General features: G+C 34.4%; 2 protein-coding genes across 8 annotated transcripts in view; one reads left to right on the top strand and one right to left on the bottom strand.

Annotated features, from left to right (window-relative positions):
- The first annotated feature begins 862 nt into the window (after positions 1-862).
- On the top strand, positions 863-5,587 carry LOC105193789 (endoribonuclease LACTB2). The gene is made up of 3 exons (XM_011158370.3): positions 863-1,157; positions 2,552-3,191; positions 4,011-5,587. The coding sequence occupies exons 1-3, from the start codon at positions 1,030-1,032 to the stop codon at positions 4,137-4,139; spliced, it is 897 nt and encodes a 298-aa protein (XP_011156672.1). The 5' UTR covers positions 863-1,029; the 3' UTR covers positions 4,140-5,587.
- Positions 5,588-6,119: 532 nt separating this feature from the next.
- The window catches only part of LOC105193791 (nuclear factor of activated T-cells 5), a 55,841-nt gene continuing 36,466 nt past the window's right edge, over positions 6,120-25,494 (bottom strand). For 3 of the 7 annotated variants that reach the window (XM_011158375.3, XM_039456771.1, XM_039456770.1), the window contains 9 exons: positions 19,914-20,206; positions 17,368-17,671; positions 15,333-15,845; positions 14,137-14,595; positions 12,146-12,724; positions 11,538-11,909; positions 10,833-11,260; positions 10,263-10,640; positions 6,122-9,722 (listed from right to left, as the gene is read on the bottom strand). In XM_011158375.3, the coding sequence (XP_011156677.1) occupies positions 9,120-9,722; positions 10,263-10,640; positions 10,833-11,260; positions 11,538-11,909; positions 12,146-12,724; positions 14,137-14,595; positions 15,333-15,845; positions 17,368-17,671; positions 19,914-20,206 (3,929 nt within the window). In that variant the 3' untranslated portion in view covers positions 6,122-9,119. Of the gene's footprint in view, positions 9,723-10,262; positions 10,641-10,832; positions 11,261-11,537; positions 11,910-12,145; positions 12,725-14,136; positions 14,596-15,332; positions 15,846-17,367; positions 17,672-18,154; positions 18,333-19,913; positions 20,207-21,251; positions 21,674-25,494 lie in introns of those variants that run through there. The other 4 variants (XM_039456772.1, XM_011158373.3, XM_011158374.3 and 1 more) reach the window with 4 other exon arrangements.

Raw genomic sequence — 25,494 nt, 5'->3', positions numbered from 1 at the left:
TCAAAGCTCAATGCTGAAATCAACTTGGCAGTCATCATGTACATATTTTGCTATATATTACACTGATTGGGAAATACGCTTTATAAATTTATATGTGTACATATATGTATAAAAAAATATATATCTTTTTAATATTAACCTTTTGAATCAAGATTTTATGATTTCTTTCTTTTGGGTATATGAAATACCTACAATTAAAATATTTATATGTATATATAATATATTGAAAAGTAAACAGTAATAAATATTTATAAATATTATAGTGCTGTCTGGACAATTCCAATAAAAAAATCAGCCGATTTTAAGTTAATTCGGAAGTTGTGAAATTAGTTCTTACAATATTATAGCAATAAGCTCTAAAAAAAAATTAGGTAAAAAATTTGTATGTATGAAAATTTTCACTCCAAACAGTAATTTTAGTATATGTTCCAAAATTCGTGATTCAAAAGCAAAAAAGTTCACAAAAAATGAAGTAAAATAATTATATTATTTTTAATAATATAATAAATTATATTATTTTTAGATTCAAATTTTCGAGAGAAAAATCTGAAGCGCAATTAATTCGAAAATGTCGACATGAATTCATTTCTATCCATTTCAATTCGTTTTTGTTTGCTCGAGTTAACCGGAGGGTTGTAAAACTAGCTCTGTTAAGTCTCAACTTTCAGGACATCCTGCATGTATAAGGCAAGTGTATGATATGCTATTAATAGAAAACAAACTTATTTAAATATTACAAGAAAAAGATAATTCTTGTTGTGATATACTTCTCGTTGTGACGTCAAGAATTCTGTGTCACGATGAGAAGACAAAAAATTTGGAAAAAAAGTCAATTTAATCACAAGTCTTCTCATAAGTGCAGAAAGTGTAGAGAGCAATCTCGCAGCGCAGCTCGTACCAATAGAGATAATAAACGCGTGATAAACGAATAGTTCCACGAACGTGTGGAACCAAATTCCAAAGTGCGCCTGCTCTTATTACTTGTTCTGACGAACGTTCTGCAAGTGAACGAGCCAAAGTGAAGAAATTATGACGTCCTTAACGAATCTGCCGCCGATAGTAAGGCTGTCCAGCAAGGTGATCCGAATCTTAGGCTGTAATCCAGGCCCGATGACGTTGCAGGGCACCAACACATACCTCGTGGGCACTGGACGCAGGTGATAAATCATTCATGCCCGGCGAATAAAACGCGTTTCTATGAAATGTTTGACAGACACTGAAAGTAATTTATTTTGACAACAAAGAGAGGGATATGTTAAATTAAACTCTCATTTATTTTACCGATGACAAAATTGCAATAGTTGTTTTACGCAACATCGAAATTGCGAAATATTTTAGGTTAAGATACATACATTGTACTAATCGAACAAACTAATTTGAAATTTATTTAAAGCTTCGCATAAAAGTAATGTTGATATATGAAAATATTGCCATTGTCATGTTCGAGCTAAAAGGGACAAAAATTACACAGGATATATTATATATAACTCTTTTTAGGTTAGATTTTATGCTCCGAAATTGTAATACGAGCGTGTATCAATAAGTAGTGTATTATTTACAAAATCTTAAATGTAAAATAACGATATTTTTGTTTAAGAACGTATCACCTATTTTTACAAATGTGTTAATATACTTTAAATAAACTATTTACTCAGAAAATGTTAGCAGTATGCCACCACATTCGATCATGACATAGAGCAGATTCTTATCCACAGTGTCACATTAAGCTTAGTTTACCATTTTTATTTGCCAACTATAATATAACAACAAAAATAGAGCAAAAATAAGAGCACATCTTGTCATAATCCATACAATAGTGTATTATATGGATTATGGATTTCAAAACCCATCCAATTGTTTCAAAATAGTTTTCAGAAAGATTTTAAAATGTCATAAACTGTTGCAACAGAAACGTTTTTAAAATCTTGTAATATAAACTGTTGCTAAAGAAAGATTTTAAAAATCTATGTTGAGATGTAAAATTATTTTCAGATTCAATATGACAATTAGTTAGGGTAAAATTATATAGTAAGATGTTAATTTATTGGTCATTTTGATAAAATTTATTGTGTCGGATAGTTTTTTGCCCAAATAGGCAAACATTTTCCACACTAAAATAAAAAATTTTTTTTATATTTTTATCAAGTCTATTCTCTAATTTATGTAATTAATTTCTTATAAACTCTGTCTTTAATGATAAGAATGCGCAACCATCACTTATGAATGACACTTTGTCTCTAATAATGAGTTACATAGAACAAGAATTAAAGAGCAATGTGAAAATTTTTTACATAATTATTAATTTTATTAACATTTAAAATTTAGCTTTTTGTTTTATTACTTAAAATTATACTATATTTTTGTTAAATATTCCTGCAGTACAATGCAATTACAGAAAGTTTATGTTCTATATACAACTGTAAATTTATATTTTTGTTTTTATTTTCATATTCAAACTTTTCAATTTTATACCATAGTTATCGCTAAAATATTAAGATACCTAAAACATTATGGCAAGAATTTTTTCGATAAGCAGTTTTGATTGTTGCAGACGTGTGTTGATTGATTCGGGAGAACCAAAAACAGCCGAGGCCTATGTAAAACTTCTAGGCAGTGTATTAAACGAGGAAAACGCGACTATCGAGCACTTGGTCGTTACTCATTGGCATCATGATCATATCGGTGGTGCGAACGCCGTACGAAATTTGGTGAAGAAATTGTTTCCCACAGACAAACAACTGACTGTATGGAAATTGCCACGATCGCCGACCGATAATGTTAGATCAGATGACGAAAAATCCGTTCAGTGGGAACCTTTGAAGAACGATCAAGTGGTAGAGGTCGAAGGAGCGAAGCTACAAATAAAGTATACGCCAGGACACACCAGCGATCATGCTTGCCTGCTGCTGCAGGACGAGAACATCTTATTCAGCGGTGACTGCATTCTCGGAGAAGGCACGTCGTACTTCGAGGATCTCCACGACTACATGCTGTCGCTGAATAAAATCCTGGAGATGCAGCCCAAGATGATTTATCCAGGTCACGGGCCGGTTATTAATGATCCTCAGCCACGAATACAGTATTACATCAAGCACAGGCAACAGAGAGAAAACGAAATTCTATGGATGCTGCAAGAACAGGGAAGCGATAAGTCGATGACGGAAATGGATATCGTCAAGCTGATGTACAAAGTAAATATTAATTAAGATTTGTTAAAGAACATACACTGTTGCTATTTTAAGGTTTTCACTTTATCGCACTAATTTGTTAGTTTTTAGAAATTTTGAGAGAAAATGGAAACATTTTTCAAAATAATGCTTCATCCTTTATTTATATCTTTATTGTTTAAAGATTGATTTTTTATTTTTAATAAAAAATTTATTAATATTAGATCCATTTAAGTTCTACATAGTTCATCGATATGATTCTGGATCTCCCAATAGATTAAAATTAAAAACTCAAAACGTCATTTTAATTAGAATACTTCTGGGTACCATCGGAACTAAAATTGTCTTGATAACTTTATAACTTAATTTATTATATTTTTTAGAGCTCGAAAGCACTAAAACTGTCTCAAATAAAAGTCGAACTTTTTTTAAACAAATAAATGCTATTTATTGAGCGAAATAAATTCTAGCTCCAATGATAGCCGTAAATGCTGATTAAAATAATATTTTTAATTTCAATCTACTGGGAGTCATGAATTACGGTCACTGGTGAATCACATAGAAGTCAATTGGATGTATTGTTACTAAACTATTATTCATTTTTATTTAAAAAAAATAGGAAAATGGGATTTAAATCTTTAAACAATAATAAAGGATAAAAAGTAACTTTGAAAAATATTTATTCACTTTCCTGAAAAAATTCCTGAAAATCTAAAAAAAAACGTGATAAAGTAAGATATCTTCTTAATCTGTAAGGATACAAGATACAATAAGTTAATTATTTATATAAATTATTTTACTTTTGAAAGGAATTAATTGAAATTAAAATTTATATTTACACAGGATTCACCTGAGAAACTATGGCTCGTTGCAGCATATACTGTAGGGCAGCATCTTCGGAAGTTACAGAAAGAAGGGAAAGTGTTGCAAGAAGAAAATGGTGGCTGGTGGAGAATTAAAGGCAAAATATGAATAGATGTACCATAAAAAAGTATTAAACAAAATTATAGAAAATTGAATATTTGAAGAGAGAGCTGAAATAATTTTGATCGAAAATTTATAAATCTCCTAAACAAAAATCTTAAATATATTTTATATGGGATATGGGAATAAATTTCCGCCTATTATAGTAACACTGCTTGTGTGATAAAATGGCAATACATGTATTTGAAAGGTGTGTGTTCAAACTTTAGAATCCAGTAGTTGGCATTTGTTTGAAGCGTAAAGAAGAGTACTTTTTTGTATTGAAAATGTCGGAATTTATTCCAAAAAAGCAACATTTGCAGGAAGTTTTACTCTATTATTTCATTTTAAAGAAAAATGCTGCGGAAACGCATTGTTTGCTCGTAGATATTTATGGTGAGCATGCTCCATCGAATACTACTTGTAAAGAAGTTGGTTTCGGCGATTCAACAACAGTGATTTCGACGTACGTGACAAAGAACGCGAAAGTGCACCGGAGAAATTTGAAGATGCAGAATTGCAACCATTACTCGAAGAAAATCCATGTCGATCGCTTGACGAGTTGTCAAAAGAATTAAATGTTGATAAATCCACTGTTGAAAAACGTCTACACGCAATAGAAATAGTGCAAAAAGAAGGAAATTGGGTGCCATACAAATTGAAAGAGAGAAAGACGTTTGGTCACGTGCAAGATGTTGCTTCAACAACAAAAGAAGGATTTTCTGCACCGTATCATGACTGGCGATGAAAAATGGATCTACTACGATAATCTTAAACGCCTGAAAACATGGGTGATGCCAGGTGAATCAGGTCCATCAACACCAAAACGGAATATCCATACTTCGAAAATTATGTTGTACATCTGATGGGATCAAAGGGGTGTTGTATATTATGAGCTGCTGAAACCGTCCGAAACCATCACTAGCGATCGTTATCGACTACGACTGATAGGTTTGAACCAAACTTTGAAAGAAAAACGACCGGAATGGAACAATAGACACTACAAGCTGATTCTACTACATGACAACGCTAGGCCACACGTTGCTAAACCAGTCAAAAAATACTTGAAGAAGTGAAGTGGAATTACGGGGAGTGGGGTAGAATTCTCTCCCACCACCCGTAGTCACCTGACATTGCTCAGATTTCCATTTGTTTCGGTCCATACAGTCAGCCCTTTCTGGAGAGCGATTCAATTCTTATGAAGGTATCAAAAAATGGCTTTATGAATAGATTACTTCAAAAGAACCAGATTTCTTTCGAGGAATATGTTTATTACCTGAAAGGTGGGAGAAAGTTGTTGCTTTCGATGGAGCATACTTTGAATGAACTCACTTTGTTTTGTTTAAATAAATACCTCTTTTTCACTAAGGAAAAGCGGGAACTTATTCCCATATAAGTTAAATATATTATAAATTATTATAATTTAAATTATTATAAATAAATAAAGAAGCGTCAACTAACGGTTGACAAATTAATTTAATAATACCAGTATCTTAAAAAAACTGTAAATAAAATAAATTTATTGCAAAAAGTATTATCCAATCAGGGTTCGAACGTGGAATTTTTATTCCGTGATGCGTGTTATACTAAACTTAAAGCGATCGACGACGATCAATTTAATTTGTGATATTATTTCTAGCTGCAATTTATGATTACGTTTCAAGCCCGATGATAGCACATAGTTTATAAAAACTGAAAATAATCTAAGATTTATATATAAAATAATGTTAGACACAAAAATTTAGCATCGACCGTTAGTTGACGCTTTTCTACTTATTTAAATTATATTACTATTACAAATTTAATTACTATTACATATACATATTTATAAAATATAATATATATTATAAATATATATTGTATATATACATTATACATGTATAAATTTGAATTAAATTTGTATTATAAGTATGTATATAAAAATCTAAATTAAGTTTTTATTGAAATTAGGAATCTCAAAGCGAGACGTAGAAATTTTATGCGTGAGAATATATATCATAGTGAAACATTTATTCAACTTACAGGAGTAAATAATGATACATTGTTACGAATTTCTGTCGAAGTTAGGCTGGTAGCTGTTATCAGACGTGCGTACAACGAGAAGAGCACACGTTTACGACAATTTCACGAGGTACATATCGCAAGGTGGTACACAAGTTATCTTCCCTGTTTAGGCGAACCATTAGTCATCGCGTGCGACTACGGACACATTACAACGGTCAATATAAAATATATATATATATGTATGTATATATATATATGTGTGTGTGTGTGTGTGTGTATATATATACTTGGCTACAAAGAACATGTTGCTGTCGCGACAATAAATGTTTCGTTATATTTTTCGATATAAAATCTCTTTTTTTTTTCTCTGTCTCTTCTATTAGCTACATAATCTTGGCGAATATTAGCACCGCTCGTCTTGAACATATGGGGAACTACCCCGAAAAATTCGATGTCGCGATATACGTACATGAGATATCGCTAAAGTGCGAAACATTAAAATAATATTAAAGTTCAGGATATCGATGATTCAATAATTTTTTTTACATTTAGAAATACAGGAGATCAGCAATACATTATCAAGAATTTAGTAATACGTAAAATTCAAGAATAATAGAAAGTAATTTTTACCTGCACGGTAAAAATTAAAAAGTTAAAAACAAAAAGAGACAGTCTCACATTATTCAAATTTGAGAACTTTGGGGATCTAAATATATTCTAGATATATCTAATAATCTTCGTGATATTCATTAAGCTGAAGAATCGTGATTATGATTTTCAAAATTTTAAAAGTTTTACATGAACTCGACGTTTCGTACGATTATGCCCAATTGTTTGGTAATTCGTGAAAAAGTTCATGTAGAATTGGAATGAACAAAGAGTTACATGATCATTTGAGATTACATGGTCAATGCCCCGAAGATTTTTTATAAAAATACATAGAAAAGAAAATATATTCGGTGAAGAACTTTACGCAACGCACTTTAGTTACATCCAATATATATATATATGTATATATAATAATTATATGGACATATATCCTTAATAAGCTCACTTGTTACTTAGCCTGCTCTCTACTCTCTCTTTGGATAAACGTAATATATATATATATATATATATATATATATATATATATATATATATATATATGTATGTATATATGTATATATGTATATATATGTATATATGTGTATATATGTATATGTATGTGTATATACATACATATATACACACACACCACTTCAACGTACAACATAATCTCTCACTCTCTCTTTCATTCCCTTTCTATTCCTCTATGAAGTAACATTAATGCATTCACATAATTCTATTATCATTATCAATGTACTAAATAACAAAAAAGAGAAAAAAAACAAAATAACTTGAATTATCGAACAATATACATATTCTAATATACGAATATACGAAATATATTCTTGAGACATGTGGAGACCACAGCGACGAGATGATCCATTCTTTCGCAATGAAATCAAGTCAATAATAATCACAACAGCGCAATCGATAATATAGTTCATATAATTACGCATATGTGTTTCCACTTATTTTCTTTTTTAAACTTTGAAAAGCAAGAAAATTAAAGCTTCCAAGATTCAAGGATAAAACTAGAAACTTGGCTCTTCTTCACTATCTTTCAATTAACTTCTTAATTTCTTTCGTCAATATTAAACTATTAATTAATGAGCTCTAAAATCCCTCTGTTAAATCCCAATATTTAGGATTCAGTTTTGAAACGTAACATTTGAATATTAATTCATTATCTCAACATTTACGATATATCTTTTTCTATGTAACGCGCGCGCATGCGTCACATAGATAATATTATTCTGTCAATCCTGCAAATAAAAAATTCAAGATACACATTAAAATAGAGCACGAGATAATATGCGACGCACCTAGTTGTAATATACATCGTTGAAGATAAATAACGAATTGTCAAGGAAGATTTGACAATTCATAGAAAAGATAAAACATACAAAGAAAGAAAAGATGTGTGAAAGAGAAGAACATCTGACATTGTCGCGCTTTCTCGTGCGCCCGTCTTATACTTAAATGTTAATAGTTCTCGATCCTTGAAGATCTGCTGCTGTAGACTTACGGCATTCCTCTACCGTGAATCACAGGATGATCAGGAAGTATCTCTGAAAACTTCGGGCCATTAAGAGAAATTTTTCATCGTGCTTTAAATAAATCAAAGTCTGATAATATCTCATAAATATTTCTCTTATAAACATCTTATTAACGGATTAGATGAAATCAATTGTTAACCTTTTCGGCACAAAATATGACGAAAAGTATATGAAAATATATCCTTTAATCTCCAAAAATATGTGCGAAATCTGGCGCGCATATTGTAGTTGCTGCTTAGACGATCATTCTACATTCGTTTAGCAGGAACGTTTTTCAGTTGGACTCTGCTCTATCAAAAGAATTAAGATTAGAAGGTCCAATAATCGGAGATCAAAACTTTTAAAATCTCAAAATCCGTAATTACGAGAATTCCAAAAAGAAATCTCGGGAAGATGTGCTGAGACCCAAAGTTTACACAGTGCACTTCTACTTTCCCTTCTATAAAAGTAACTTTGCATCACACTAAAAATGTGGCACAGAATTGTCAGTGTCGGCACAAGCTAATGCAATCTTGCAACCTGGTCGAGATTAATCCTGCACAGTAACAAATTCAGACAATGCAAAGGTCCAAAAACATCGTATATCTATCAAGACGTTTCAAACGTTCAAACGTTCTTGAACTCTTGTATCCCACATTTAACTAGTTACGGCCATATAATGGTTTAAGCTCCATATAATGGTTTAAGCACTCTTCAATACGAGGCAAGTAAAATTTAAAACCAGCCGCTATATTTAGCACCAAATGCAGGACACAGAAGGCAGATTCTGGTTATAAACTTTCATGCGGAAATAAGATTCGTTGAAAGATCCCCTCCGCCTCGGTTGAGAAACACGATGATACTACAATAGAAATCCGCTTTGCGGAAGCTGCTCAAAACAATTGGGATTAATATAGCTCAGAAGATCATGTTCCGACATGGAGGTGAGTTCTTGAGGCAGCATTCCATCTTCCGTCTTTCTGTTGGATGCGGTGCTTGCAGCAGAATTGGAAATCGGATTGTTCACAGGTTGACGGTTTGGAGTAACCGGAAGTGCGACTGGTGGCGACTTGCTTGCGACTTGTTCGATGATATTGTTCTGTGCCGAAGGAGATTTCGGCAGGATTACTTCCATCGCGTTGTTCATCAATTGCGCACTCTGAGTTGCCACGCTATTCAGAATTTTCTTCGTGGCGATGATCGCATGAGCAGTAGTCGCTGTGATTGGCCGATTGTTGATGATATCCTTTGTGGCATTGGTGATTACATTATTGATGGCTTGTTCCGCTGCATTAGTCAAGCGTTGTTGAGAGGGCTCTTGAGCAGCCCCGCTAGCCAAAGCAGAACTAGCTTCAGCCACAAATCCTGCAGGCTGATTCAGCATGGAACCGATGTCTTGCTGAACAGCCTGCTGCATGGCTTGGGCTGCTTGGGCCTGTTGGACAGCTTGCTGTACTGCTTGAACCTGAAATATTTTTTATTTGACATCAATTACTGTATCTAATTTGGGTACAATTTTTAATAACTAATAAATAATAATATAAGGAAGGGCAACAACTCTTTTAGAGATCTAGAATTATTAAGTAAGTTCTAAACTGACACAATTACCAACGTTACAAAATTCTTTGAATTTACATTAAATCGTTTTACATGTTTAAAATACATACAAAAATAAATGATGAGATGCTCAACTGAAGTTAAAAAACAAAAAAAATTGAAAAATTATATATAATATGTACATATATACATGTTGGTAATTCTTAATTTTTTTTTCGGTTTTAAATTTAATTATATTATCATTTATTCTTGTGTGTATTTTATATATAAAAAAATTTTCAATTCTGTAAAGCTAATTTGGAAAATTTTATACTCTATAATGTCATTAATTCCGTCAGTTTAGAATTTCCAATTTTGTTTATGATTAGATTTTTAAAGAAAAAAAAATATATTTAAAAGTTAACACACACATTTATTTCAGTATTTGTAATATAAAATTACCACTAACCTGCTGTACCACTTCCTGAGTCGCTTGCTGTACTGCTTGTTGCACCACTTCTTCAGTCGCCTGCTGCACCGCTTGCTGCACTACCGGAGCCGCTTGAACTTGCTGCACAGCTTGAACTTGCTGTACCGCTTGCTGCACCACTTGAGCATGCTGCACTACTTGCTGAACTACCTGTTGCTGGGCCTGGTGCACCACTTGGACCGCCTGTTGCTGCGCTTGCGCGACGACCTGCTCGACTTGCTGCTGCGCTTGCGCTACTACTTGTTCCACCTGTTGTACCTGTTGCTGCATCACGGCTACCTCTTGTTGTGTGAGCGCTTGAATCTGTTGCTGCATATGCTGCTCTGCCGTCACCGCTGGCATCGCATTGCCAGCAACCTAAAAAATAAAAAATACAAATGTATTATATTTATGCTTATTTAAAAAATTTTATTCTAAATTGGAAAAATTCTGTTCTAAACATTAAACTTCGTTTTAGAATTCACAATTTTGTTCTAAGATTCGAAGCTTTTTTTCTGAAATTTTAAACTTCATTATTCGTAGATTTCAAATTTTGTCTTTGTTACTAACTTTTTCGTTCAACTGCTTATATCTTTTTTGTTTTCGGTTAAGAAATACCGTAGAGTTCGACGTGGTAGTTGCTGCGTTGACTTGTGGTTCTGGCAATGGCGGTAACAATGCTGCATTGATACTATTTAGTAGACTGTCTCCCGTTTGTTCTACTGTCGTCGATAGCGTCGTCGTAGGCGTTACCGAAGCTGTACACGCAATATCTGCCATTGGTTGCACCGTCTGCGACGGGATTAGCGCTTCTAACAACATTGTCTTCACTGGAATCGATGGACTAGTTCTAGTCTGCGGGCCACTAACTAATGGCTCGTGTTCTGCTGTCACACGGCTCAACATTGTGGTAGGATTCGAATTCACCGAGTGCATTGGGGAGACCATCTGTTCAGCTGCAGAGTTTACTAAGGCATCTAATTTTACCGAACTTGGTCCTGAAAAAAATAACATCATCGCGATGTTCTATTCTCTTCTATATTATACAAAATGAGCTTCCTAATATTCTCTAAATAATTGTTTTTCAAAATTTTGCTGAATACCAACCACATGTTGAGAAATGAGTCTGAAATATATAAAATAAATGTGATAACTACTAATTAGTTACTAGTTATTTTTAAAAAAGTAACTGTAACTTTGTTATAAATAACGAATTATTTCCCAACGCTGGATATTACTATATAAAGTAATATCATTTTTTGTGCAATATTATACCTGTATTGGCTAGAATTCCTGGAGGAGCCGACTGTTGACCGTTTCCTGAAATGATGGAAGCTCGCTGCTGAATAGCGAACTCATTTTCTGGATTATCAGATTCCTCAGCGGTGCCAACTGAGGACTCTATATGATTCAGGTACTTTTCCACCACATGACTGCTCGACGCCGACAACGACTGAGTCCCGGAAGCACCGGGGAAACTCGATAGCGTGCCAATGTCGGAGTGATTGTGGTGTTTCATGCGAAGATCCACTACGCCGGCACCTTGAAGAGCAGCTCCATTGGAGCTATTGTCCGTTGACAAGACACCATTTGTGTCCTTAAGGCGATGAGGGCTAAGAACTTGAACCTGAGTTGACTCATGCATGCCTATAATTAAGAAATGTCTATTTAAAAAACTAAAATTAAAAATATTAAATATTAAATATATATATATATATAATAAAAATAGAAAATTTAAATAAAAAAATAAAAATTTAAAGTTTCTATTCAAAATAATTCAAAATTTCAGAATAAAAGTAATCGAGATTTTATTGACTGAGTTTATAGAGTATCATCTAATTTTACTCACTCAGCTAGACAAATCAAACATTTGTTATACTCACCTCCATATGAAGTCGGATGATGTGCATTCATCATTGACAGAGGATGCTGAGTGCGTATCAGATCCACAACTCCGAGAAGACCACTAACAGTCTCTTGCACGGGACTGTTATTAGTTGTCGCAGCAGCAACGGTCCTGATAATATCAGCTTGTGTGGTCGCAGCTTCTCTGGAGTTTTCATTGACCAACTGTTGAAGTGGAGAGGCGCCCGATGTCGGTCCGTTTGTGGCCGTCGTCGGCGTCGGAATGCTTTGCATGCTATTTTCGCTCAGCATACTGTTCTGACTGTTTTCATCTAGTACTTCCGTTTTTAAATTATCCGGCAGAATCAGCTGAAGATTTGACGACGATCGTCGGTTCATTAAAGGATTCGTTACAAGAACTGGAGGTGGCATCATGACATCAGAAGGAGAGTTTGAGGACTGTGAAGCCCACAGCATCACAGGAGTCACCTGGGACGTTCCTGTCGGTGGTGAACTGGGATCACTTTTCAAAGTCTCCGAAGAGGTGCTCTGTTGCGACTGAGCCGGTGCATTCGACAAGTAGCTCGAAGCTCCTGCAGCTGTTTGCGTTAATAAACCTGAAGAATATTAAACATATTACGTTCAGTTGTTTCTCAAAACGTCAATCTTTCTGGGAATTTGAAAAAGTTTTTCGAATAGAAAACAAAACTTTTAGAAAATAAAAGATGCAAAATGAAGAAATTCAAGATGTAGTTTTAGCAGTTAAACATAGCCAGGTCCAAAATTATTAGGCACTCTAATATATTTTTTTAACATCTATATAGTAGCAAATAAAATCAAAATTGTAAATAGAAATCTTATTTGCAATTTACCAATATTTTATATTTTGTTACCATCCATTTCATAATTTCTAAAATATTGTTGCGTCCGAGGCGACAAACGGAACGATATATTTCGGTAAATTTTCTACAGTAATACATAAATATGCAATTACATTGTTTGTTTTTGTTCGTAATTCTTATTTTGAATTATATTCTCGATTTCGGACCTTGTTTTTCAAAGATCCGCATAAGACCTACACATGTTCAATAAGATTGAAATCAGGACTCTGAATTTAAGAGTTCATCTTGCTCAAACCACAACCACTTGCTTCCTTGGCCGTGTGACACGAAACATTATCCTATAAAGAAAAATGTATTTTAACATTGATTTTCAAAAATGTTCTTTACGAAAGAAAGCAAAGTTTCTTTCACTGTGTGCGTAACGCAGAATTTATTTATTATACCGAGGATGCCTAATAATTTTGGACATGGCTGTATATATAGATTGAATCCAAGATTTAAAGCACATAATCATAATCATAAGGTCCTTTACCAGGATATTTACTCAAGTTTTGCAAAAAAATCCCCGAGAATTCAAAAGTTTTCAAGTTTTGCAAAAGAAATTCCCTGAGATTTTCCAGGAATTTTATTCAAAACTAAAGGTAAGATTAGTAAACATTTAAAATATTTAATCACACAATCACAAAAAAGCTTAAATTTTGAATATTAAATTTGAGAAAGTACCAAAACAAAAATATAAACTAAATATGACATATAACGATCTATCCACACTAAACGGATCTAACTCACCACAAAATTCAAAAAATGACTAAACGCACAACGCCAATTAAGAACAACATATTGTCTTCATTATCATTAATTTCGTTATAAAAACGCAAGTCAGACAAAAATGTACATAGATGTGTATGCCATATTTATTGCTAATTGATTATCAACATTTACGTATTATAAAAAAAAACATAAGAAAATAATTTTGTTAAAAAATAGAATTTAAAGTAACATTCCAAAAATGTTCACAAATATCAATAAAATTCCATAAAAATCTATGATTCTGATAGATAAAAGATAAATCCCTTGAAAATTTCAAGTTTTTATAATTTTTCCCGGTAGTAAACCACTGCCTTACGCAGATTTAAGAAATCTAAATTTATAAATATAAAAATCTGGAATCTAGCAATCGAACTTACTACCGGATGCGACACCCGTGGCCAAAGTTACCGCGGCAGAGGACGTAGCCAGGCTAGTGTCGCCGTTTGCTAATGGGGGTGAGATAGACTCCACTTTGCCTATGGACGGCTGTGGAGGAGTGGAGGCAGCCGTGTAAAGAAAGGTATGTGGTTCGCTGGTCTTGCCGGACGACACCGCGAACAGTCTGATGCTGACCGTTTCTGTAGGTGCAAGATCCTGTCTGCGATAAGGCGGTATTACACATACCAGGTGCACTGGGTGCAGATGCTCCTTGTCTGGCAGCACGGTGCATTCCCAATGCGGCTCCAGGCTACTCGTTAGATCGTCACTATCCAGCTGAAAGACTACTCGGGTGTCCTTCAAAAAGTTTTTACCAAGTATGATAAGTTCTAACCCGCCTGTACATGGACAGGACGTCAGAGACTTTTTGCAGATCTCTGGAATTCCAGGTGGTTGAGCTGCAAACATATAAGAATGAGGACTTCATAAAAAAGCTGAACAAGTCATAAATGCTTTTCGTTTGAGTTCGAACAGAATGTTTATTCAATTTTATGAAAGAATTCTGAGAATTCTTAAATTAAAAAAAAAATTATTCAAAACTCTGGTAAGATTAGAAAACTTTTTAATGCAATTTTGAAATAAATTCATTTCATACTTTTTAATGTTCCTTAATCATAAAGAAAAATCACTTAAGTTTTGGACATTAAATATAAAGGTACTAAAAAGAAATAATGCAAACTAAATATGGCATATAACAATCTGTCCAATAATGATTGAATATACCATTTAGAACAATGATAGTCACTAATTTTTATAAAAGCTTACATAAATATACGTGGGTGTATATATTTATTGCAAATCGACATTTTGCATTATCAAAGAAAAAAATTAGTCAAAGAAACATTTTTGTTAAAAGAAAAGATTAAATTTAAAAGTAATATTTTAAACATTTTTCTGAGTATTAATAAAATTCTATAAAAATTCATGATTCATTTTTAAGGATAAAACATAAATCCTCTGAAAATTCCAAGTTTTTCTGACTTTTCTTTTAGTAGCACCCTGTCGCAGCTCATCATTTTATAACTTCTTTATTTCATAATTTATTATTTTCTTTTTCTGTCTTCTCCGTCTAATCAATCTCTTTATGTTTTTCCTAAGGTTCTACATAAAATATCCACTAAATCAGTCAACTCACTGCAGACTATTGGCTGAGAGCAGACTTGCAGCGTCTCTGTGGTCCCGTCGGCATGCGTGACAATCGTGCGGAAAACCATACGGCATCGCGTGGATTTCTTCTTGCTTCTCCCCTGTAACAACCCGGCCTCTTGAGGAAACCTATGCTCGACGTCGACATTACGCTCTTTAAGAATGCCAACGCAGTCACAAGTAACATCCTTGGCCGGATCCATATCGATCTCTATCACGATCGTGCCATCGATCTTTCGCTCGATACATGGTGTGGAGTTCTTGCCGCTTACTCGGCAGGCCTGGTAGAACATATGGGGTGCAACTCGGCCAAAATCAGTGCCGATAAACACCTGTAGAGTCGTTGGCTTGTCATAGCCGATCAGTCGAACGATGGGAAAGCCGTTCCCACTACGGTCCTTCACTGCGCCTCGCGAACCTTCCGTCTGATAGCGAGCTCGGTGCTGCTGCTCGGGTTGACAGACGATCTGCAGTTGAGATTTGCCATCGGCAGAAACATTGGCTGGTGATCAGAAAAAATATCGTAAACAACGTTGGATCGAGATAATGCGTGGTTTATCTGGAGAGTGGGGCAAATCAGAGAGTAAATTACGGAACACGCAGGTGTGAGCAAATAGAGATGGTTAGATTGCCGAGATCTTTGGATATCGGAGTGTTTACCATTGAGCCTGTTGAAAGAACGCCAAAGGAAAGTAGATATATTGTATATTGGAAATGGTCCAAGTAAAGAGTAAACTAGACGCATGATAAATTAATAGAGAGTCTTGGCTATTTGGGGATCGAGAAGATAGATAGAGATTCTCGAATCGCGTCTGTGAAGTAAAAATATTAAATATCTAAAATTTAAAATATTTAAACTTCAAAAATTTAGCATAAACTTAAAAAAAACCTTTTATAGGAACTTTGAAATTTAAAATATTTAATCCACAAGTGGACTAAAATTTTAGTCCACTTCCACAAATTTAGATTGACTTGGTTTTTTTTCTTTTTGTAGTTCTAAGAATTAGATAAAGATAAAATTAGGTGAAATTAAAGCTAATCATTAGTGGAAATAAATATTTTTCTTTATAATTCCAATCTCTCAATTTTCAACACAAAAATTGAAAACATTTAAAGTTTCAAAGATATTACTTTAAAAATTTAACTTCAAACTTTCAAGATTCACTTGTTTTTACTTGTTTATATCATCAATAAAACCGTCGTTAATTAAATAGATATTTTTAATCAAGAAATGACGCATAATGAGCCATTTCTAGCATCATTTTTACGCAATTGTCTATGATGAAATACATTGTTACAATATCCGCGAATTATAAATACTTGTCTGACCTATATTTGGTATCAAAAAATAAGGTATCGAATTTCACACTTGCATTAATGTTATCTTTTTTTTTTATCGTTGAGAAGAAAAAGAGAAAAGAGAGAGACGGTTCACCGAAGGAGATAGGCTTATCGGCGGTAAAAGTGATAAAATAAGCAATTTTGCCAGAAATAAATCCACCAATGAGTTTACTTTTTGTTGCAAAATATTGAAGACAACAACACTCCGAAATAATGAATTGTTTGGCCCCTTCCCTCCGGCAAGACAAACTCTTTAGAAGCGAGTTTATGAGATGCAATAAAGCGCGCGAGATTTTTGTTGATATTATTTCAGCTGATACTGAACATACTGCTGATACTCAATATTGATAAACAAGTTGCAGAAGAAGATGCGATATTTTTATACGATTGCGTCAACTGGTGAAATTTATTTCTCATTTCTATGTAACAATCGTGGATATATTGTTAAAAAAGAAATAAAGATTTGGATAATATTATTCTTGATAAACACTCACAAAATTCTTAATGTTTAAGTATCCATATAGTTTTTAAAGTTCAAGAAAAACCAAGATAAAACAGTCGCTAGATATGACTCAGTATTTCTAATTTATCTTAGAAACTTGAAATCGAACTTGTTTCTATTACAACATATATACATTAAAATACATTAAAAGATTTATTCTATACTCTATTTAAAAACGTACATAGTTGCGAAATAAGAGTGACAGGTCCCTGATGCGTGATCGGTGTTCTTTTGTTCAACACACCCATAGCAGGTCGAGGTCTGGTTACTCCTACAACTCTGCCTATGGAATTAGTGTTTCCGGATCTATTGCCGGATATTCCTCCCAAACCGATCCCATTGACGGTGGTTCTGACCGTCGGTGATTTATTGTCAGGGCTGGTACCAGGAGCTACTTCCGGAAACGCGAAATTTGCGTCCTCGGACTCTAACTTGATATCCATTTTCCTCCTCTTCGAATCCTCTTCGCCGACGTTGTTCCAAAGCTGATAAAACAAACGCGGAATTAATCAATCTATGTATATACAGGGTGTCTCATATTAAATGTTCAGTAAGACAATTATTCTCAAATTGAGTATAATTAAACAATCAGCAGATGAAAAATAGTGCTAGAACCTGAAATATCACGTACACAAAATTTAGCAATAGTCAACAACAAATAATAACTCCATTACTTTATTTCATTAAATTTTCATTTGATAAAAATATCAATACACTGAATATTGAATACTGAATTAAAATCAAAGTAATGCTATTTATAATTTAAATTAGTTTTCTTAAAATATTTTACGTTAAATTGAATTACTAAAGAGTTCTCAATTTAAATATTGTAATATAATGCAGCATCAGACTTTTCGCTCGATATTATGGGAAAGAGTTGAACGATCAGTATAACGGGAACACCCCGTATGTGCGTGAGCGTCTGTGTGCTTAATTTAACGAATCAGAACTCGACTGGGTTCAACTACCGTTCGAGCGGTCGGCGATCTCCGATGACGATATTGATGACGATCACGCGTACCCTCGTGAACACATTAAATAACTTCATCTGGCTTCTAACGACAGGGTGACTCAGTATCGTAGCAAGAGTGAGGAAAGCGCACGGACCACAAGAGGGGCCCGTCAACTCTTCCTCTTCTTCTTCTTCACTTTCCCATCTTTCAGCAAAGAGAAAAAGAAAACAAAACAAGAGATATATCGGAAGCGAAAGTCATTAGATTCGATTAGTAATTTGTTGATTTTTATCAATCTTTTTTTTTAATTGAGAACTTGATTCAACAATCTCTCATAGCTTCAGATTTCCATTAGTCATAAGTTTTCTTTGCTTTTCTCTCCCCATAAATAGGAAATTCGAAAATCAGTTTACGGGCCCCTGAAATCTTCTAAGCATTTCTGCTAAAATGTGCTAGAATTTTTTAATACAGAGAACTTTAGAATAGACAGACTTTTGTAATAGATATTTAGATAAATATTCTACAATACAATGTCTAAACAAAAGTAAGATTAAAGACTTTATCTACTTTGTTGGATTCAAAAAAAAAACTTATTTGCAAAATTTTTTTTAGAGAAAAATATTGAAGCAATTAAGATGCAACTCTTTTGTAGAAATATTTATTAATTTTTGCAAATTATAATATTTCTTATTATCGCAGATTATCCAGTGAATGATGTATAAAAAATATTGAATTGTAAAGTATAGATTTACCCTGTAAAAATGATTAATCTGAAAAAAATACAATTATTTAAACTTATATGAGTTTATACATCGACTAAATTACAATCAATATTAAAAACCAAGAATGTTGATAAAATGGCAATTTTTCAAAGTTTAAAACAAAGTAAAAATAATCTTAGCAAGGTTGCTATTTTGTCAATTTTCAGTTTTTAATATTTATTATAGTTCAGTTGGTGCAATATAAATAAATATAAATTTAAAAAAAAACTTTGCTTTTATGTTTTAAGTTAATCAGTGACTCAAACACTTCCCCAAAAGAAAACCTATTCTCTACATTTCGTAGAGTGAAATATCATTCGAAACGATCGAAGTACAAGTGTAACGAAGGGTGAGAATTGAGCACGCTTTGCTCGTACAATAAATCAATATCCACAGGAATGAATTATATCTCTACACTTTTGAGTGGAAAATTTCACTTTGTTAATGTCATTTATCAGACGATATGAAGCGATTTATTCGGTAAAATAAAATCGTACTCTGCTAGACTAGATTGCTTTTATTATAGAATCTCTAATTTCAACGTTTCTACTATATAGTGGATTTTTCTCTCGTTTTGCTCTAACCAGAGTGAAAAAACTTGTAAGTATTACACGAAACCGCCTCTTTAGAGGCCTCTAAGAATTTGAGTGAAAGTTCACTTTTAATTTATAAATGTCCGCATTCACTCAGAGTGACAATCCTTTCTTTTGGAGTGACTTTCGCAATCACTCTAATTAGTGGTAAAACTAATCTAGAAGATTAGAGAGTACAATTCCTAATTTAAAGCCATCTATACATCATTCGCTAAACAATAGTTTGCAATAATAAAATACCAGTATAATTTGCAAACTCAATAAATATTTCTACAAAAGTCGCAGCTCAATTGCTTCAATATCCTTCTCTAAAAAAATTTTTTAAACAAGCCTGTTTATGGGCTCAACAAAGTGGAATATCTCCTTAATTAAATCTTATTTAAATTTGCAGGATCTCATTTATCATTATCAGGTACTAACATTGTTGTTGAAATGCTGTTGACGTTCCTCTGAACCAAGGCCGGAGTCGTTTGAGTTGTCGTCTGGCGTACCGGTTCTGGGTCCGTGCTCATCAGAACTCCTCGCGGTTACCCCACCGATGGACGACAATGGGAATCTGGGTTGTTTTGGCTGTTGTTGCTGCTGTTGCTGTGAGATTTGTTGCTGCTGATTAGTAACCGTCCTTCTAGTTGCGGATTGAGTGCGATTTCCTGTGGTGTTTCTCGAGATAGACGATGCTGTCACCGTTGATGGTGCACCGCCTGGGTTGCTACCTACAAATCAAATCTCGTTATTTCACTGTTGTCTTTCACTAGTTTTGAAGTAAAACGAAAATGAATATAATATTTTAAATATAAAAAGTATAAATAAATACATAAAATAGATAGAAAAAAATCGATAAAAAATAGAATTATAAAATCCTGATAAATTTCTTGTTACATCAAGCTGTCATAAATCTTCAGAGGAAATCGTCAAAACTATAAATCCTTAAATTATTACACAAAGTAAAAAAAAAGTTGTGAACTCAAATTTTTCAACTTAATTAAATTTGTTTTCAAGTATTTTATTTATTTAAAATTTTATATATTTAAATAATTAAACTGAAGAAATTTAATCATTAAAAAAATTTGATCAAGTTAACAACTCTTTTCCTGAGTATGAAACCATCAAAGCTATTAAAACCATAAATTTTCGAATTCTCAAAACTGTTAAAATCAGAACTCTTCAAATCCTCAAAGCTCAAAACCACAAGCCCTCAAAACTTTAAATCCTTAAAGCCATCAAAGCTATAAATTCTCAAATTCTCCATTGAAACCTCAACAAATTCTCTCAAAGATCCCTCAAACCTCATAAATTATATAATCTTTATAGGTAAAAATGCATTAATTCTATAAATGCCACAATATCCCTACAATGTTATACGACTATTATTAAAAATTAAAATAATATTAAAACAATATTTTTAACATTATGGGAATATTGTATTAATGTTATATGTTCGTTTTCATATAACACTTGTTTATATATTATTTCAATATCCATGGAATATTATGAAAATGTACGAATATTACTGTGGTAAAAAATAAATGTGAATTATTATGCATAAAATCTTTATAAACTTTATAATTATTACATTAAAAAATTATAATAATTCCGATAATTTAAAATATTGAATATTTCAGGGATATTTTTTAAATATGTAGCGCTTATAGGGAATATCTAAACCTTTTAAAATATCTGCTTAAATTCCAACATTCCAGCGAATTCCCTTCTACTTCCTGAGATTCAAAACACTAAAATTGTAAAGAATTATACTACCGATCCGTGAGTTCATTGCGGTCCTCGAACCATCGGTTCGCTACCGCGCCGACGAGGTCCGAATCACCCTTGCCAAATTTACGAGGAGCACCGCTTGACGCGGTATGGACAGAGTCTCGATTTACATGTCGGGCGCGAAAAGCTGGCGTCGTGTGCATCGTCAAGGAACGAGAGAGAGATAAACCCGGGAGGGAGAGAGAGAAAAAAAGGATATAAAACAGCGAGAACCGGGACGAGAAAGAGGGACAAAAAGACAGTGCAGGCGACGAGAGCGGAGGAAGGGGTAAGTGGGAACAGGGAGGTAGAGCAATGTCGGACGGTCTATCTATAGACCACCTCGACTACTGGAACGGGATAATTGCGTGGGGGTGAAGTTGCAATCGCGGACGCAACTGGTGGCGACGGGGTTCGACTCTTCCCCCCTCTCGCCCTCCCGCCCCATCCCTTGCCACCTCCACCGGCTTGCAGGGGGTGGGCACGTAATCGGCGCGTGCACACACGTGCATAAGGCGATGCATCTGTGTGAACGTCGAGGAAAATCACAGAACGATGTCAACGACCTGGCTGTCGGTTTCCAATCCCGTTTCTCTCGCTTTCTCCCTTTCCCCTCATTCCTTTTCTGATGCCGCTCGCTGCCCGTTATTGCCGATCATTATGTCACGTCAAGTTTTGCAACAATTACTCCTTTTTCTCCACACCGATCGCTCTCAAACGGATTGTTAAGAGCATTCTTGCGATTTTTTTTTATCTCACCGAGTATCACTCGTTGTTTTTATTTGCGTTACCGCATCACTGTCAAAATTTACGATCCACGTAACAAGTGGATCTTCCGCTTTTCATTCATCGCTCGAACAATTCGCAGCATAACAAGTTTATTGGTTGCCTTCAGCTGAAAAAAAGTAACTTTAAAACTGTTTTAAGATTCTTTAATGCGACTGGTTTTTTCCCCTCGGTTCCTCCAGTCGAATCTAAATGTATAAACCGAGAATATTAAAGAATCTTACAAGAATCTTACAGAGTTGCAAAGTTGCTTTTTCTGCTAAACGCAGCCATTGTCTATAAATGTTCTCGTGCACATTTAAAAAGTTCTGTCTCGGCTCAGTTCGCTTCTCTGGACATCCTTAATTTATTTACATTGTCAGAAAATCGATGTTAGGCGCCTAACGAACATTTATTCGTTATAATCAGTTCCGTAATTTCTAACATCCATTTCAAGCTAATTGGATACAAATCCAATTTCATTCGAAAGCAATTTTAGTGTTCATTTCACGTGAATCTATCGATTTTACCGAGACTGTAAACGTGTAAGAAATAACGTAGAAAAAAGACGTTTCCAATTTCTACTGATGTAGACTAACTTTCTCGGTTTAATTTGTATTTTATCTTTTTCTAATTCTGAATCTTAGAATTATAGAAAAAGATGAAAAGTAAACAAGACCAACATCTCATCTCACACAGCATCGATTATTGCGGAAAGTTTTCAAAAAGGTTTCGAAACTATTTCAACCTTTCGTCGCACTTTACAAGCAACAATTCTGAATATGTAATACGAAATGTTGCAATGGAAATGTTCCTAACGTCTATCAGACACAGTATATAATATTGAAAACATAATGAATATTGCGAAAGTTTTCGTCTGAAATGATTTGGGAAACTAGTAGTATGCGCCATCAGACGTGTCGGACTTGCATTTCCCGCAAATATAGAATCTAAAGTAAAAGACCCAGCATTTAGGGAATTCTTTGCCCATATTTTAACAAAAGGATTTCTCAAAGGTGAACTCCGAAAATTGGATTCCAGCGTGAAAATAAATTGAAATGTGTTTTGATAGTACAATTTCGTCTAATTCTGTTGAAAAATTAATTCAGGAACTTGGTATTTCTGGGAGAATTGCAATTTTTTGGAATAATTTACTTTCTAAATCTTTTAAAGTGCAAAATCACTCCAAAATTGTACAAACTCATTGTTTACACTGGAGAAGTGCATTTTCATGATGACTTTTTACTTTTATTAAAATGATAAATTACGCAAGATCAATTTTCATTCTTTTAGAGTGACGTTTCAATCTGTGAGATTTAGAAAGTTTGCCATTTTTTTATCTTTTGGCAATATTTCAAGAAAGTTGCGGTTTTTTTTTTCAGTAACCTTTCAACTGCTTTTTATAAAGCTTCAATGCAAGAATTGTGGACTCTTTACTATTCCAGAGCTGTCTTACAAGAAAAGGACGTCCTTCTCAAACGTTCTGGTCTCATTTTAATGAAACTTGATGGGTTTGTACAGAGGGTAAAAATATTCGCTACGTTTTCTTTTTTATTAGCAACCAAATTTGTTTAAGGGATAAAATCGAAAATAGTCAAATTTTTTGCTACAACTTCCGAATGAAGCATAATAACTTCGTAAATGTATAAGATACATAGAATTTGAAAAATTGTCCATTGGTATTTCACAATTTTTACAGCCAAATTTTTCAAATATTTCTAAAATATTTCAGAAGAGTGAAACAACTTCAGAATTATCTGTGAAAAACTTCGGTGCCGTAAGGGACTCAAAAATCAAACCTACACTTTGTAGGAACGGAAATGAGAAACACACGTAATTTTATATCATGCGCCAGTTTTATTTCGCAAGCAGACGTTACACATGCCGAGCACAGGCCGTATTCCTCGCTCGGCTGCATTTTTCTGCATCTGTTTCGAGAGTCGCGCAGTCACCCTCTCCCCTGCCATCGGTTGTCACGCAAATAACCGATAGCGAGGCTCGCCACGATAGCTACATAATCAAGCGGCAATGCCATAAAGATAATAATCGCGAAGGTCTCGTGGGTGGCGACGCTCCGGTGGTTTTTAATTACCCCGACAATCTCGCCATCCGATAAATAAACGCGGCGGAGAGCGCGCGCTTCTGTACACCTGCGGGCAGAGGTGAATGTATCTCTTTATCGCGCCGCCTCTGCCGCCGCCGCCGCGCCACCGAGTGTGCGAGCGCATGGAAGGGTACCCGCCAAGACGAATTAGGGCTCACACCGGGTATTTGCGTCTCTCTAGTCGCGTCCTCGAACCCAGACAGAGGCGGAAAGGAATAGAGAAAGAGAGAAAGAGAGTGTACCCTCGATAACAGGATCGATAAACATCGTTACTATTACACGGCAAACAGAGCGCGAGCGCGCTAACTACGGCGCCTCTCCTCTCGAGTCTCAAGGATATATCGTTACCAGGACGAACGGACGGAAGGACAAGTGGAACGAACGGATGGCCGGATCGATGCCCGATCGATCCTCTCGCGGCGGCCGGACGGACGGCCGGCCACTGTCCTGACCGACCGACCGACCGACCGCTTCGATTGCTTCGATTTCAACATTCATTTTGCATGAATCTTCGATCGGGAAAACTCACGAAGAAACGTAAACACGTAAAGAGATTGGAAAAATAAAACAAACAATAGTCTTGTATCCCATAGATAGTAGATAATGGAGTTTTATAAATAATATAGGTGACTAACACACCTCTATAATAGCACTCTCCAACTCTATGATAAGTAATGGATGTTCGATATCACATTTCTAAAATTAGATGTCGTATAGATATCTAAAAATTGTATCGAGCCACAAACACAGACAATCGAATTTTATAAAGCTAACTAGACGGACGGGTTGATTTTTAATAGTAAATCGTATCAAGTGCTTAATTTATAAATTAGAAACGTTCGAAAAGATGCTTAATCTTTGAGATTCATATAGATTCGAACTCGATGGAAAATATCGCTTAAGCCCAGTTAAAATCTTCAGTACTCCTAACTCAAATATTACATCCATCTTGTGTAGCTTCTCTTGCTGAAGGTTACTCCAGCGAGGTATTTATCCCTTTTTTTTCTCTGTTCCTTTCTAGCGCGCGCAAATACTTTGGGACCTCTTTGGATTCCGACGAACGAGTCGTTCGCGACAATGCAAGCTCGCGTAGCGGTCTGTGTACACTTAATGGCATCTCACTGATAGCCTACTTAAGTAGTCGAGATAAGGAGCTGAAGAGTCTCCAGGAGCTCGGCACCGCTTGGTACCAGTACTAAAAGAAATGGTACAAACATTAATAACGGCGTGATATACTTATTAATGCCTTACAATTTCAGCAAATTTTCGAAAGCGACACATCCGCTTAAGAAATGTAGAAGCACATCCAATGTCTTGCGACATTAACGGCGCTTTTTCTAGATCGGAATAAGAGAAATGATAAAATATTGAATACATTAG

This window comes from Solenopsis invicta, chromosome 13 (genome assembly GCF_016802725.1).
Source record: "Solenopsis invicta isolate M01_SB chromosome 13, UNIL_Sinv_3.0, whole genome shotgun sequence".
Taxonomy (NCBI): domain Eukaryota; kingdom Metazoa; phylum Arthropoda; class Insecta; order Hymenoptera; family Formicidae; genus Solenopsis; species Solenopsis invicta.
Note: the sequence above shows the minus strand (reverse complement) of the source record. Positions and strands in the feature narration are given on the sequence as shown.